The 15,484-nt window shown below is 47.4% G+C and overlaps 2 protein-coding genes across 3 annotated transcripts in view; one reads left to right on the top strand and one right to left on the bottom strand.

Annotated features, from left to right (window-relative positions):
- Positions 1 to 15,484, top strand: part of LOC138526876 (uncharacterized) — a 1,504,711-nt gene that overhangs the window by 250,822 nt on the left and 1,238,405 nt on the right. For both annotated transcript variants that reach the window (XM_069637661.1, XM_069637652.1), the window contains exon 5: positions 2,691 to 2,911. In XM_069637661.1, coding sequence (XP_069493762.1) covers positions 2,691 to 2,911 — 221 coding nt within the window. The remainder of the gene's footprint in view (positions 1 to 2,690; positions 2,912 to 15,484) is intronic.
- The window catches only part of LOC138526886 (uncharacterized protein ZSWIM9-like), a 1,119,771-nt gene that overhangs the window by 695,265 nt on the left and 409,022 nt on the right, over positions 1 to 15,484 (bottom strand). The gene's annotated exons all lie outside the window — the stretch shown is intronic.

Raw genomic sequence — 15,484 nt, 5'->3', positions numbered from 1 at the left:
TTTATCTCTAGTGTCTCTGAATCCAAGGACGACGCTCTCTCCAGGACTCTCGTCACTGGCTTCACCTGGGTCCTGCCCCTACAAGGTCACACCTATTCCTTCTTACAGCAAATTCTAGGCCATTTCTCCTTCAAGCTTGTGCAGCTGTTGCCTATGTTTCACCTCTTCAGGTCTCCACAGCTTGTACCCATTTCCTGTGTCATTTCCCCCTTTTCAAACTTCTCCAGTGGCTGGGGAGTCCATTGACCTGTTCTCATTGCTAGCAGGGAGACTGGGTTTTCACCCTTAAAGAAGGCTTTTTTCGCCAAAACGTCACAGGACCACACACCATCTGGCTCAGATATGCCTGTCCCCACACACCATCTGATCAATATCTAGACGTAGGCCAAAGACTTGGTTACCTCCCTCAAGAACGTAACACCTTGGAAACAACTACCAGGATGCTCTTTGTAAAAACCTAATTCTGGTTTACTATTCACCATTGCATGACCTATGTGATCATAATTGCTGTAACAATTGCCCTGCTCTTATGTTCATGCACTAGCAATTCTAGGACCATGTACAAATAACTTGAAAAGTGTGTCTGAAAATTGCTTTTTGTTTTGTTCGATTTTCAATATGTTTGCCAACTTGAAGGCAAGTGTTGTTCATAAAAATTACTAAATACTAGGGGAAACTGAACCCCTATTTCCTCTTGTGCTTTGACCTTAGTCAAATAAATAAGCTAAAAGTCAACCTTGAGATTCTTCCTTTTGTATTTATACCTCGGCTAATCATGAGTATACAATGTCTTTGATATTCAGCATGTCGATTGAGATAATCTTTGCAGAAAATTAAAATGCAAATTGAAGTAAATATATGTTGCGGGACGCCACCATTTTGTTTAAAAAAAAACTGTTCTCATTGCTTGACTGGTCTCTGGCACCTCCCCATTCCCCAGCCTTCTTAGTCTGACTGTTTGGTTTAGTGGGGAGGATCAAGGGGAGGTTATCAGAACTTTGCACCCATCTTGAATCTCATTACCATTGTGGTCTCTTCCCCTTCGCGTATGTGGATCATTTGGCTCTCCGCCCACCCAACTAGGGCTCGCATATAACAAATACGCCCCCTACATTAGTATGAGGTGTCATGGGGAGCTTTGTGTTTTTGTGAGGCCATCAGGCGACACTTCGTCACATATTTGTATGATCAAAGACTGACCGTTTCAAATGTATATTTAGCCTATAACATGACAATGGATATTGGAACCATATGTGATTACATTTAAGATATGAAAAGTGGAAAGTTGGTTACCAAAGTAAGGATCCATCAATTACCCATTGAAACAACGTTGTGTACATAGTATGTGCAGTTACACTGACAGGTTACCCATGCGGGTACGAGGACATTTCTGCATGGAGCAGAGGAACAGAGGCTGGGATTTAACCCGAGACTTGACAACAAAGACTTAAAGGTATACATACAAACAACCACTATTTGGCCCTGATTTGAAAAAGACGGGAGTGCCGTCGAAATACGTGTAATCACAGAGGGCACTGTCAACACGTATTAAAAAAATACATTGAAACACTGAGAAAGAGGTTACCTGTCTTCTTTTTTGGTAGAACGTGGGCGCATGCGTAACCTGTCAGTGTAACTGCATATACTATTTTTCATTTAAACAGGGTGGAGGAACCAGAGACTCTGTTACCCTCTCATGCGACCCTGAAAAGGAACTATCCTTAAGTATAAATAAGGGCGCTGAGGTCCACCATCAGGTACCCCCCCAAAAAACGTTCCTCAACTTTTTTCAACATTGTGTACATGGCTAGATAAGCCGTGGAGAAATGTGCTTGGCAAACCAGTGATGAAACTGTGGAATATATTGTGTACATATTTGGATTTTTTTGTTTGTTGCACAGAGCAGGAATAACATTTCAAAGATCTGGCTTTTGGCAGTGCCACTTCATTTTATCACTCTGAATTAAGACATTCTTGATAGAAGTGTCCAAGACCAAATTAAACCGTTTACAATCAGATTTAATGTTGATACGCACAAGTGTCAATATGCTTAATGGTTTTGTTGATGTGTACAGCCATTGGCTTGTGATAATTGCTTCTTGGAGAGTAAGAAACCGTGTTCCGTGTGTATGTGTAGAATTGAGGTGGTGAGTAACTTTTTAGGTCTGGCCAGTAACCTGCAACTTGAAATGTTTACCTTTGTGTAAAATATATGCTGGTTTGTTATGGACAGAGCTCTCTAATGGGGTTATTGTAATGCTGATTTTCTTTGCAAAATTATATTTTTAGGAACAATCTATGGATTGTTTTGCAATCTATTTGCATAGTGCTAATCTGCTCATTCAGCAAGCGTTTTGTGTGATGAGGGGTAAGCTTTATGACAATATGGTGACAGTCTTATTTTGTTTCAGGACTCTATTTTTAAATTTCATTCTGAAAAATATATTGGAGGGCAAACATTGGAAGTTTCTAGCCAGCCCTCAAAGTTCACTTGCCATCTCAACTCTACACATATACACAGCACAGTGTTTCTCACTCGCCAAACGTCAGTTATCACTAGCCACTGGCTAGAGCCAATTTTGAGTCCTGGTTTCATTGAGGAAGGTTTGTTGTTAAAGGTAAAACATGTCCATCTCCTCATTTCTTCTACACCACTGAGGCGAATCATTTTTCTTTGGCTTTATCCACAGATCACAGATGGGGCTGTGGACGAACTGTTGGAGCAGAATGAATTCTATAGCTGGGACGACTTCTGTTCTTTCTTGGACGCCTGGTGCCTTGAGAGGAATGCAAGGTTTGCCATTCGCCAGTCTGTGCCTCTCATTGAGAAGAAGGTTGGGGCAGAGATGGCCCGTACTCTGAAGTATGACACTGTGAGCATGGGCTGCGAGGGAAGCAACATCCACACCAGGTACTTCAGCTTTTAAGTAATAATTTTTTTGTTAATTCATTTTTGTTGACATTTCACAAGAAAATGAATAGTCTATTTATTTTCACATTTATAAAGCACCCCAAACCCAAGGGCATCAAGAGTGTGTTAAATGAATCAAGAGAGAGCAAGCATCAAGGGTATTATTTCAAGTTTGTGTTATGCAAAGAGCCAACTGTTTAGTGCTCTCCTGAATACCCAGTAAGATTGCTCAGATCGCAGAGCTGGCCGCAAAGCGTTCCAGTGTTATGCTGCAATAGTTAGAAAACTTGAGCCTCCAGCTTTTGCTCTTTTGAAGTTCGGCTGGATAACTTTGTGCATAGGCCAGTCTAGTTGGTCTGAAAGATTGAACTTTCTGGACGTAAGGAGGAGCTGCTTTGGCCCAATGAGCCATTTTTTCTTGATGCTGAAATGTGTTCACTTTCAGGTATGTTGAGTGCAGCTCGTAACGCATTGCTTTCGATCACCTGCATTTTATTGATGTTTGCATTGGAAATGCCAGCCAAGAGTGCCTCACAGGCAGTCCAATCTGGAACCTATAATTGCTTGGGCAATTGTCGAGCAGCTATCATCAGATAGGAATGGTCTGGAAGAATTAATCAGTTTTGTGGTTATGCGGCAGGGGAGGCAATAGCACTCACTTGTCGACACAGGGAGAATGAGGCATTCAGGTCGACTCTCGGAGCTTCACTGCCGGTGATACTGCGATTGTTGCATCAATATTGAATTGTCCATTGCTAGAGGAAGAACAACATCGTGATCCTAGCAGCCGCCTCCTCCCACATCCATCTGGAGCAGCAATCATCTGAAGGTAATCCCAATGGGGCGTGTAATGCTGCAGGGACATCGATTGGCAATAATGCAATGTGATCTGCATTATATTTGAAAAATCACCACCAAGCGCGCAACATGCTCTGAATTGGGCCATATTAAGGGAAATGGACTTTCCAACATAGCGCTTCCACTGTTGGCCTTCCGTTCTGCCACTAAATTGTGCAGAGCTTTTAAAAGTAAGGTTTTCCATTAATGTGGGTGCTGGGTGTGCCTTATTTAAGATGACCGCCCCTGCCTAGGGCAGAGGAGCCAGCCACCCTCTACTAGCCTGCCCCCTTTATCATTACCTGCCTCACTGTACTTTGACCAATCTGGGGCACTGGCAGGCGGAGGCCGGCCCCTCCACCCCAGGCCCTCATCTGAGGCCCTGTCTGTGCCTGTCTGGGGACGGATGGCCCCCCACAAACTATGCCTCGGCCTCCAGACTTGATTTGGCAGCATTTCTGCAACAGGAAATGATGGAGGTGGGGATCGAAGTTGGTGGTCACAGGCATATAGTTTCATTATATGCGCATGACATGTTGCTGTATGTGACGAACCCAAGGGTATGTCTTCCGCAGCTGCCGGAGCTACTGAAGAACTTCCGGTATATGTCTGGCTTTCATATCGGTGTAGATAAATCAGTACTGTTTCCTCTGTGGGAGGTTGCGGGATAGTCCACTGGAGGACCTCCCAAGGCTGGGGAAAAAATGGGAGAGGGAATCATTTAAGTACCTAGGCGTACAGATATTCCATGATGTGGCCGATAGGTTTTTTCATATTACGGGGAGAGCATTATCGAAGGTGGGAGATTCGGTCCAATTTTGGAAGGAACTGCCTCTCTCCCTGATGGGGAGGATGGCTCTCTGTAAGATGGTGATCCTGCCGAGACTGCTTTACTTCTCTAATATACCATGTGTAGTGAAAAAAATCTTCAGGATGCTGGATAGTAAGGTGGGAGAGTTGCTACGGAACAAGGGGAGGGGGCGGGTATCTTTAGCGGTATTACGAAGACCCTAGGGCAGACTGGGCCTACCAGACTATGAAAAGTATTTTGTGACAGCGCAATTGCAATCGGTGCTGCAGTGGGATCACCCAGAGGGGGAAGTTCTGAAAGGGCTGATAGGAGACATACCGCTGAATCGAAGGGGGTGGAATTGCTCTGGCACCCGGTGGGGGATAAGGGTAGGTCGGTGGTGTTAGAAGCAATAAGAGAGACGTGGAAGAAATGCGTTAGGAAGCGAGGATCCGGGATGTTATATGATGGGAAACTTCCATGGGGAATAGACCGAAAACTTTGTCAGGCGATAGTAGGGGCAGGAATACAGAGGCTCCGGGAAAAGGGCTTTGACACGGTGGGAGATTTGTTCGAAGGGGGGGAAGCTGCTTACATGTAAGGAATGGTGTTTGAAGTTTGGCCTCCCGCAGGGCCTGTTCTTGGTATATGGAGTGGTGGTCCGAAGGCTGACGGAAATGTGGGAGGGAATTCCGGAAGCTAGCCCATTGCTGCGGGTGCTGTTAGATGAAACAGGAGGCGGGCGTGGATCTCGTAGATTTACAAAGCCCTAAGAGGGGGAGCAGCTGGGGGGAATTGAAGGTAAAGGTGAAATGGGAGGCAGACCTGGGGTACCAGATATCGGGAATGGAGTGGGCACAAATATTGGACTCGGTCCGGAATGTGTCGCGAAATGCCAAGTTTCAACTTGAATAAGGACATGTCAGATGACTGTCCTAGGTGTGGTAGAGGCCCGGTGGGGTTCTGGCATATGGTTTGGGAGTGTGGAATAATAGTGTAATATTGGGGATACAGTGGTTCAAGGGGTGACCGATCTGTTTGGGACCAAGTTGGAGCGGAATCCAAGAATATGTCCATGGGGACTTCTCCCAAGGGGTCCAGCAATTGCATCATGGCGGGCGGATGTGTGCAGATGGGGGGGATTGCAGAATTGACTATGCAGCAAAGCATGGAAACTCTGGAGAAGGGGGAGGGAGTGACGATGCATTGGTCTCAACTATTGAATGACTTGGCTAGAGATAATGACTTGAGGCTGCCCTGAATGATTTTGCTGAGGGGGTGATGAAGGAGGGGGATGGTGTCAAATGGATTTTTGGGGAAACTTCAGTGGACTCTGCCCAGCCTCAAGGGAACTACTGAAGAGGTATGCTCGCCTACCGTCGACTGTGGAACAAGATACAAGACCTTAGGGAAGAATCTGCAAGTGCACTACTAGGTCCCTATCAGTTAGATGTAGGACTTGGAATGGGAGTGGGCTGAATAGTTCTACCAAAAGATGTAGAGTAAGTGCCTTCTGAAAAGATCGGGGTAGAGTAGAGGACTCATATCCCCAAACTCCCACCCCCTCGCTGCAGTCATACTGGTACAGCAGGAGAAGAGTTGCTTGTTGGGCCCCCTGTATTGTCCCTATAACTCATCGCGTGTATGAGAGAGACGATATGCACTCGGACAACCATACCGAATGTACCCTTGCATTGAGAGAGTGGATGGATGTCTTTATGCACCATTGGACATCATGGAGCACAAAGTGACATCTGACAGGGGCAGAGTGAGGCCATGAAGAAAATAGACGAGAATATGCTGAAACGATATGAAAATACTTAAGAATACCGATGTTACTGAAGCGACAAGAGAAACATGTAGGAAATGATGAAAGTAATCACGTATGTAAAACGAAGATGAAGTAACTTTTGGATCAAGAAGTGTAAATACACAGCAATGCATGGTACATGAGACTTACAGAAGCTTGCTTTAGAGGAATATCTAACGTGGCTTGGACGGCCATGATTGGAAAACGGACACCGGCTCGTGCGAAGATCCTTTTAACTACCTCAAACAGATCGGGGATGAAGAGTCAGGAGATGCTGTAAAACGGCTGTGTGCGCAAGCAAAGAGGAGTCTTTGATGGCCTAGGATAAAAGATGCTATTTCAAGAAATTACTACAAAGGGAGGCAGACGGATAAAGTGATGAGGGGAGACACATTTCTCTTAGGTTAACTAAGATGAAAACATATGCGAGAGCCAAGTATTGGACAATTAACAGTGAATAAGGTTAATATAAGATGGAGTGAGCATGTCTCTAGAGGCCAAGGGAGCAATAACACCCAGTTTAATTGAATCAAATAACAGTAGGTCGAAAATGAATCGGTCTCCTCAGACGTGATGCAGAAGACCAAAACAAGGGCTAATCATTAGGCTGCGGTTGAAGACATGGTACCTTTACGGGGAGGATGGTCAGGGAAATGAAGTCTCTGAAGCTTTTATAAGCTGTTCCCGCTCATCATCTCTTCCACCCATTGAATCTTCCTTGCCCAAAGGTAAAGCCAACAATACATTCACATCTGGTAAACTTGTTACGAATCACAGCTCCCAAGACAGCTGACTGTCTGGGATATGTCTACTTGACATGTCCCAAAACGGCGTCCAGCAATGTCGGGCAATTAACCTGAATCACACACACCTGATGGCCCTTTCCTGTCCCCACAGAGATAAAGGGTGGAGTAAGAGAGCACAGCACGAGCAAGGCGAGCACGGCAGACAGCACAATGGCACATCTACGGAGGCGCAGCAGTTCAAGAGGAGAAAGGCGGCAGGAATCGAGAGGGTGGCGAGGAGAGAAGTGACCGTGCCCTTTTCATCCCAGGCCCGCCAAACATTCGTGGAAGACAGCCGAAGACCACGAACAATAGCACAAGTGTCTTGCAACAGATGTCAACAGTACACAGGGCAAGCTTAGGCTAATGAGCAGGACCGAGGGAAGCTCCCACGCCCATGGTACCGGCCTTGACTCCAGGAAAGCCAAGCAGTTCATCACAGCCGGTGAGTCGAGGGGAGAATCAATAAGAACCGGGCTGTGTTGAGTGAGAGAATGCTAAAGTGGCAAGTTTTAACCAAATTCAAGGATCCATGAATGAAGTGTAAAAGTGTTAAGGGGAGACCAGCTGCAGAGGAAAACCGGCACCACGTAGGTGCTAACTCAAGAGACTCTGGTTGAGCCCCATCTGAGTGATACAATTACCAGAAGGCTGTAGAAGGGCCAGCAAAATAGGTCAAAGTGGTCATACAGAGGGTTGAGCAAAATCCCCATACAATCGAAAGACTTTGCTCTACAAGCACTGTGAAAGAAAGGGAAGTGAATCCCACAAACATTGAACTGTGTATACAGAGAACATTGAAAGTAAAGAGGGGTCAGCACCCAGAAGAGGGGCACCCAGGGGTGAGCCACTGTTGGGCAAGGTTGTATGAAGTACCCTTTGGGTGCACTACAACAACCACACTTTTCATATAACCCTCCCCATACCCTGACTATCCAGCCACCCACATTATATATGCTTACATATGCTTGTAATCCCATGGTGTACCACAATGTAATGATATACTCCCTCTATGTACAAATGTAACCCTAAATTTAAAACGTAATGCAAATCTCAATGTAACTACTAAGCCTTCCCTTGTAACCAGCAATGTATACATGTAACAGCGCCACGAAGCCCCAGGGCTGATGTGCGCTTTAAAAATACAAATAAATAAATACAAACCCTGACCACCTGGCAATAGGAACCCAACCTTTGGTATAAGTCTGTACTACACAGGTTGGTAGCGTGTTGAGCAGCCAGGCTTATCTCCTGAGGGGTCAATGTGAGCTGTAGGGGAGTTACAGAGATTCACAGTGACAATTATACAAATAAACACTTACACACAAGGTTTCTTGAATAAACAATTATTAATTTATCAGTCAATTAGAATAAGCCTTCTTCACAAGGGAGCAATATACCACAACACACAAATATATTTTAAATCACACTCTTAAGTTTCTAAATCAGTAAGTACCCTTTTCGGATGGCCCACAGACACCACCTACACCCTCAGGTGACTTCAATAGTTAGGGTGCTGGTGACATTAATATATCACTGTTGTATTTAGAATATTCTTAGGAATAGGTCAAATGAAAACTGTTATTAGAACAAACAAGAGATCACAAATATTCTTAAGCAGGAAAATACTTTTGGATCCCCCAAGCAGAGTCATTCAGTGGAACAGGCTAAGCAGAAGTCAATGGGCAAAAGTCTATATGAGCTGAAGCACTTCTGGTAGGTAAGTAAGAAAAGTCTTTGCACAATGTTTTAGAAGTCTTTGAAGAAAAAGAAGAATCAATGTAGGGCCACAAGCTGTTGGACTTGTGAGTAGTAGAAGGTGCAAGCAACTCTACAATAAGAGGTACGTTCTCTCAGACTTTACAGAAGCTTTAGATTGAAGAAAAGTACAGCAGATGACTTCTGTTCCTGTGCAGCTCTGCAGATCTCACTGTTCCTGGGCCTCAGTCGTGGGGACAAGAGGGAGGACATCTGGGGACTCCTGAACTGCAATGGGACAGGCACCGCTCGCAACCGGCAATCTTCAAACAAGTGGCACTTTGGTGTTTCAGCTCCTCGCGACTAGCACAAATAGCAACACTGCAGTTCCTGACTGTCGAGATGGACTTTCCTTGCATCTGGGGTCCCCCACTCTTTTGGGGTTGGGGGGGCCCTCGGGCTTGGTCAGTCCTGCTTCCTGGAGCTCTTGGCCAGCTTAAAAGCAACGCACACAATCTGGTGTTCCTCTCCATGGCTATTCGGTTTCCAGCAGCAACTATGTGGCAATTCAACCATCTCCGAGAGGATGTCCAGGTGGCTTATTTTGGAGTTGATTGGTCCCACCAACTCAAAGGGAGAAGTCATCCTTGCAGGGGCTTCTCTGTCGATACAAATTTGGAGTTTCAGCACAGCAGCAGGGCTTTACCAGGCAAACCAACGGTCCAGGAGTTGCAGCAGACGTCTTCAAGTTCTCTTCGGATTCCTTCGTCCAATGGTCGACTCTGCCTTCCAAGCCAAAAAGCCTTGCCTTTTATGCAGCTTGCTCCCATTCATTCCAGCCTAGCTGTCAGTCACCCTGCAGGGTGGCTGTCCTTGCCGACCGTCAGCCGGCCAATCACCACAGAGTGCATTTGCGTCTCCTAGGAGACTAAGCACAGGGAGTTTCGGGTACCTCCCTCACTTGCTGCCCACCGCCAGACCTACTGGAGCCAGAGGCGGGCTTCACTCGTGAAACCCGCCAAAGGCAAAATGAACAAAGGGACCAAACCTGGTTTGGCACGCAGAGTAAATCTCAAGAAGGACCTTTCCACAAAGAAATGGTGAAAAAAGACTGGGCCATTTTGACAAAAATGGCACCCTTGGGTGCTTTACTGTGGCTGAGAATGCAGCCCGCAGTAAAATACCATAATGGTAGTAAAAAGTAAACCAGTGCCACCAGCCATTCATTGAGGAAAGGGTAACATGAAAATGTTACTTGAGAAACTAGACAAAGGGGATACTGGGTAACCCCTCCAGCACCCTATTGTAAGATAGTGTGTGCTGGGTCTAGAAAGTTACAAATGTAAGTAAAGTCAATTTCACTTTACTGCTCTGGGAAACAGTTTATCCCAGAAAAGGTATTTAAACCTTTGTGAAATCTGAAATACTTCCCTGTGTCACTGCACTGAAGGTGCTGTGTAACACAATGTAAATGATGATGCCTATCGAGTTTGTTAGACTCCACAAACAAAAGAAACAAACACAGAAAACACACAGAATGTAAAAGTTAAAAGTCCCAAAGTTCATCAAAGGACTGGGGGTCTCTAAGGTGGGAAGAATTTAGCACTAAACTGAAAAATCTACCTAACAGCCACTATCGCCCAAATCGAGGGCCACAGTAAACCTGTTGAAGGGAAATCGAGAGGGGTTAGAGCCCAGAAGAGGGTGATTCATGGGTGGAAAGTTGTCACCCCAAGATTGAGAAAAGTGAAGAAAAGTTAAGAGACGGCAAGAGTGAACCCGAAGGAGAGATGCCAGAGAAGAAGGATCCAAGCCCTGCAGAGGGAGATCCAGGGGTGACTCCATCACCGAGTACCGCCAGTCAAGAGGGGTCCGTGGCCGACGGAGGGAGATCCAGGGTGAAGCTCTCATCCAAACTTTAAGTAAGAAAAGAATGGACATATAAATTGAGGAATACAATATGTAAAGGGTCAGTGCCCATTAAAGGGGGGACCCAGGGGTGAACCCATCACCCAGCAAACATTGGGAATGAACTTTCATTTGTTAAAGGAATATTTGTGTGTTTTGTTAGTTGAACATGTCAGACTCCGAAGGCAAGAGACTTTCAAAGGAAACAAGACTTGGCCATTGATGGCCCTGAGAACTGCCATTCACTGTCGTCTCGTGCTGGAGAAGCCCAAGACTGTGCTGTGTTCCAAAGCTCCCATCTTGCCCGTGCACAAAAGGTGGGGAAGGCAGACCCAGGCTACCGCATCCTGACATATTATATGTGAACACTTTTCTTTTTTTGAGAACTATCCCACACCCTTTTTTTGTTTTAGTTGTAAGGTTTGGAAATAGGTTTCTTAGTAAAGGCCCTTTCATTTGACACAATACCATGAGGACTGCCTTATTTTTCATTTAATGGTTGACGCTTGCTCCCATCCTAGATTTAGGTTTAGAATAGGTGTTTTTCCAACCCCCATACAGAATTCCTTGTTCAATATACACCCTTGAACTGCGATCACTTGTGTCTGTCTTACTTGTTGTCACCATGAGTTCCTCACAGGACATCGCTAAGGAGATCAATTGGGCATGTGGAAAAGGAGACAGAACCTATTGACTGACATAGTGAGGGGGCGTTAAAGGATTTAATGACGCAGTGTATGGCTCAGTGGGAGCCATTGGATAATTATGACTACAATATGTATGTGAGTAATCTATATAGGGAACGGAATAAAGCAGGAAGGTTGTTGGCATGGTCTGGTAATAATGAAAGGCAGAGACCAGCGATCTTGTCGGTGCACACAATGAAAGGTAGGGAAATTCATAGTCAGACGGACATCAATGTGGCGTTTGCAGAATTCTGTAGTACATTGTATAAGGAAAGATTGATTTGTACGAACATGGAGATAAGTGACACGAAAGGAATGATCTGCCCAAACTAATCCCAAATCAGGCGGTGGAGCTTTGCCCCCATCACGTTGCAGGAAATCGACGTGTACTACTGAGATGCACGGGACAACACTGGGCCCAGACGGTATCCCTCTGAATTTTTTAATGTATGTAGTGCAGAACTTGCTGCTAGACTACTGCTTGTCTTTCAGAGGGCATTTGAGTAAACGTGCTTGCCGCAATCGATGAGGGAAGCTCAGATTGTTACAATACCCACCGGGGTAGGGGGGGTACCCTAAATTCCTTGGTTCGTATCGACCTGTTGAACTAAAAATCTCAACATCCGTATTCATTAATAGGTAACTGATTGCAGAGGCTGATGACTGTTTTGGTTCAAACAGACCATGTGATTGCCCAGTCCGCTCTTATGACACAACATTGTGCAGTGATATCCCTGGATGCTGAAAAAGCGTTTGTCTCTGTGAAATGGGAATGGATGTAGGCTACACTGGCCAAACTCAATCTTGTCCAGATGTTAGTACGTTGAAGGAAATTGTTATATACATCCGCATCGGCTAGGGTTTGGACCGGTAAGGTAATTTGGGAACATTGGGCGATTGAGAACATTACGTGGCTGGGATGCCCTTTGTCCCTGATTTTGTTTACATTGGCCCTGGAACCTCTCGCTTGCGTGCTAAGGTGAGACATGCAGGATGTTGAGATTGTTGTGAACGGGCTGACACATATAATTTCGCTATATGCAGATGATATATTGTTGAATGTGGAGCCTATAGTTGTACAACTGTAGTATGCAGTCTATTGGTTGTAATGACCCACACCCAAGTGGGACTGTTACATTTAGAGGCCTTTCAAGTGCGGACCATCAGCAGGAGGAAGAAGTAGAAGACGGAGCCGCTGCTCTGTTGCAAGCAGGATGTTGTGTCAAGAGTGGCAGAAGTCTGGAATCCTGTAGAATGCAGAGAACGTGCAGCGGGAAGCGATGCTGAGACTAGCTGTCCCGAAGGAGGAAGCCCTCCTGGTCCTGCATCCTGCTCCGGTATGCAGTGTTGACCGCAGTATGGGTGGAGCAGAGAAAGCTCCCTTTTCAGGAGGCACAAGCAGCGGAAGTGTTACCTGAGCTGTCAGGCGCCACCAGACGAGCGAAGAAATAGACTGCTGGCTCAAAGTAAAGCTTTTAAATACCTAACTGTTGAATTAAAGCAATGTGGGCACAACTGTAATGTTAAGAGATCGAGTAGAAGAATATTGTAACCACCATTGCCAAAGTAAAAAGGGAACAATATTTAAAAAAAGTGAATGTAATCTATAGAGATTACCTGTAAGAGAAAAACCAGCATTGCCTAAGGCAGAGAAAGGCAATCGCAAACAAAAGGGGACACAACTTTCCTAATGAGGGATGCCTTAAAAGACATTGTAGACTACATTACTAGTAGCTATTTGGTGGTGTAGAAGGAAACTGAAGATTGCAGGATAAAAGCCCTCCTCTTCTTCCTGGTTGTCCACTCGCCTGCCAGCACTAACCCCCAATTGTCCCTTTCCTGGTATACTCGCCTGCCAGGATAGAACTCCTACTTCTACTACTCTGTGGTACTACTACTAGTACTCTTCCCCCCCCCCCCGTTTGATGATTTCGAGGGGATTGGGTCCGCCGACGTATTCCATATCTATGACAGGTAATGTCCACAGCTGTGCTGCTTCGGAAATTCTTTGGCGTCTGCATCCTGCGTCGATGCGCTGTCCCCGAGGACCTCCTCCGACGGCCGACTTCACCCGATGTGATAAGTAGGACGCACGACGCCCATAGCCTCAGTTCCGTTTTTTCCGCGAACGTGTTCGCTTCGTGAATCTAGGTACGCCTCGACTCGTTGGAGTTTGCTGTTTTCAATTCTCGGTTCGTTGAACCTGTTCGGTTTGTTGTGAACACCTGTTCGTGGCGATGTCTTTCTCATCTTCAACCCCGCGTCCGGGCTTCAAGAACTGCGGGGACTGTGGGTCCAAGATGTCGGTCACGGACTCGCACAACGCCTGCCTCTGGTGCCTCGGGGAGGCCCACGATACGGACGACTGTGTCGACTGCCAGTCGCTCACGGCAAAGGCCTTGCGGGAACGCAAGAAGAAGCTGTTGGTAGGCCGGGTGTCTAAGCCCCGGAAGTCGAGGTCTGCAGGGCTTTCGACGGATGACTCGAGGGGTGACTCTCCGCGTCATCGTCGGAAGTCCAGTGGTTCTCCTTCCATGAGTCGGTCTCGCCACTCCTCCGCCTCTTCGAGGCATTCCCGGAAGCGCCGGCATAGGTCGCCTTCCCAGTCTTCTTCCGAGGACTCCGCCCGTCGGCGGGTCGCTTATCCCTCCATGCAAGCGACACCGGAGGAATGGGCTTCCTTCGGGAAGCAGATGCTAGCGATTCTTGAATCGCAGGGCACCGGTCTGTCCACGCCTCCGAGTAGGGTCGGTCGGCACCGTCGAGGGACACCGCCCGTACGCCTTCGGGCTCGGGTGGTCGGCACGGCTCGCGGGAGAGGTCCCGCTCGGACAAGGGTAGCCGTTCTCGCCATGCCCTTTCCAGGTCCTTGACGCGCTTGAGAACGCGTGATCCTGTGCCGTCTTCGAAGAAGACGTCGACACCTGTGGCGTCGAGGTCGTCGACGATTTCTCTCGAGGTTCCGCCTCCGAGGGGGTCATCGATGCCGTCGGCGCCTAGGTCGTCGAGACACGCTCGGAGCTTCGGCTTCTAGGCCTGTGTCGACGCCGCTGATGCTGGCGGCGCTGCAGCTGACGTCGATGCCTTTTCTGTCGACGCCGGCACCGACTCGTTCGGCGCCCTCGACACCTTTCGAGGTGGTGGTGTCGAAGGGGCCCCGTGGCACGGGGTTTGCCCCTAGAAAGGCTCTGGCTAAGGCCAGGCACTGCTTTGGTCCCCAGAGGTCTTTCTCTCCCCGCCTGGAGTACATTTCAGAGGTTGATGAAGGCTCTGATGGCGGCTTGGTTCCGGTTCCAGATGACCTTATCTCGGGCCATAGCCAGTTTGATGATCTGCGGCAGTCGCTGCATGATGCCAGTGGACTGGACACCTCTCCGGCGGTGGAGTTTTGTAGGCCGGAGCCTGGCACTCATGCCGATTCCTCATATCGGCGCCTTAAGTCTCGGGTCACCGAGTACTTGGGTTGGTCAGCTCCTCCAGGGGAGTTCGTTCAGGATGATCTCACGGACATCCTTGATCTCGGTCCCCCCACTGACCCGGTTTTGCCTTTTCATATGGCTCTGCAGAGAAGGGTGGCGGCGGCTTGGACTGCTCCGGAGAGTCTCCCGGCAGTGGGCAAGACTTTGTCGCGAAAATACCGTCCAGCCAGTAGCGACCCCTGCTACTTGTCTAGGCAGCCCACTACGGAGAGTTTGGTGGTGCAGGCGGCTACGGCCCCGGCAAAGCAGGCGTCGTATCCTACCATCCCTCCGGATAGGGACGACAAACGTTTTGACGGCTGGGTGAAGAAAGTGTTTTCTTCCGGGTGTATGGCGCTTCAGGCGGCCAACTCCATATGTGCCTTGTCTCGTTTCACACACACTCTGTGGAACTGTGTTGCATTAGCGGCTGAACATATTCCCGAAGAGGACGAACGGGATGGTTTCCTTGCTATGGTTCAGGATGGCAAGGATGCCATGTGCGAGGCCGTTCAGTCGGGTTTGGACTTGGCTGATTGCGTCAGCCGGTCCATGGCAGCGAGCACCGTAATGCGCAGGTTTGCGTGGTTGCGGAAGTCTG

The sequence above is a fragment of the Ambystoma mexicanum genome, chromosome 1q (genome assembly GCF_040938575.1).
Source record: "Ambystoma mexicanum isolate Mex_15411 chromosome 1q, UKY_AmexF1_1, whole genome shotgun sequence".
Classification (NCBI taxonomy): domain Eukaryota; kingdom Metazoa; phylum Chordata; class Amphibia; order Caudata; family Ambystomatidae; genus Ambystoma; species Ambystoma mexicanum.
This window is presented reverse-complemented; position numbering and strand designations above follow the sequence as displayed.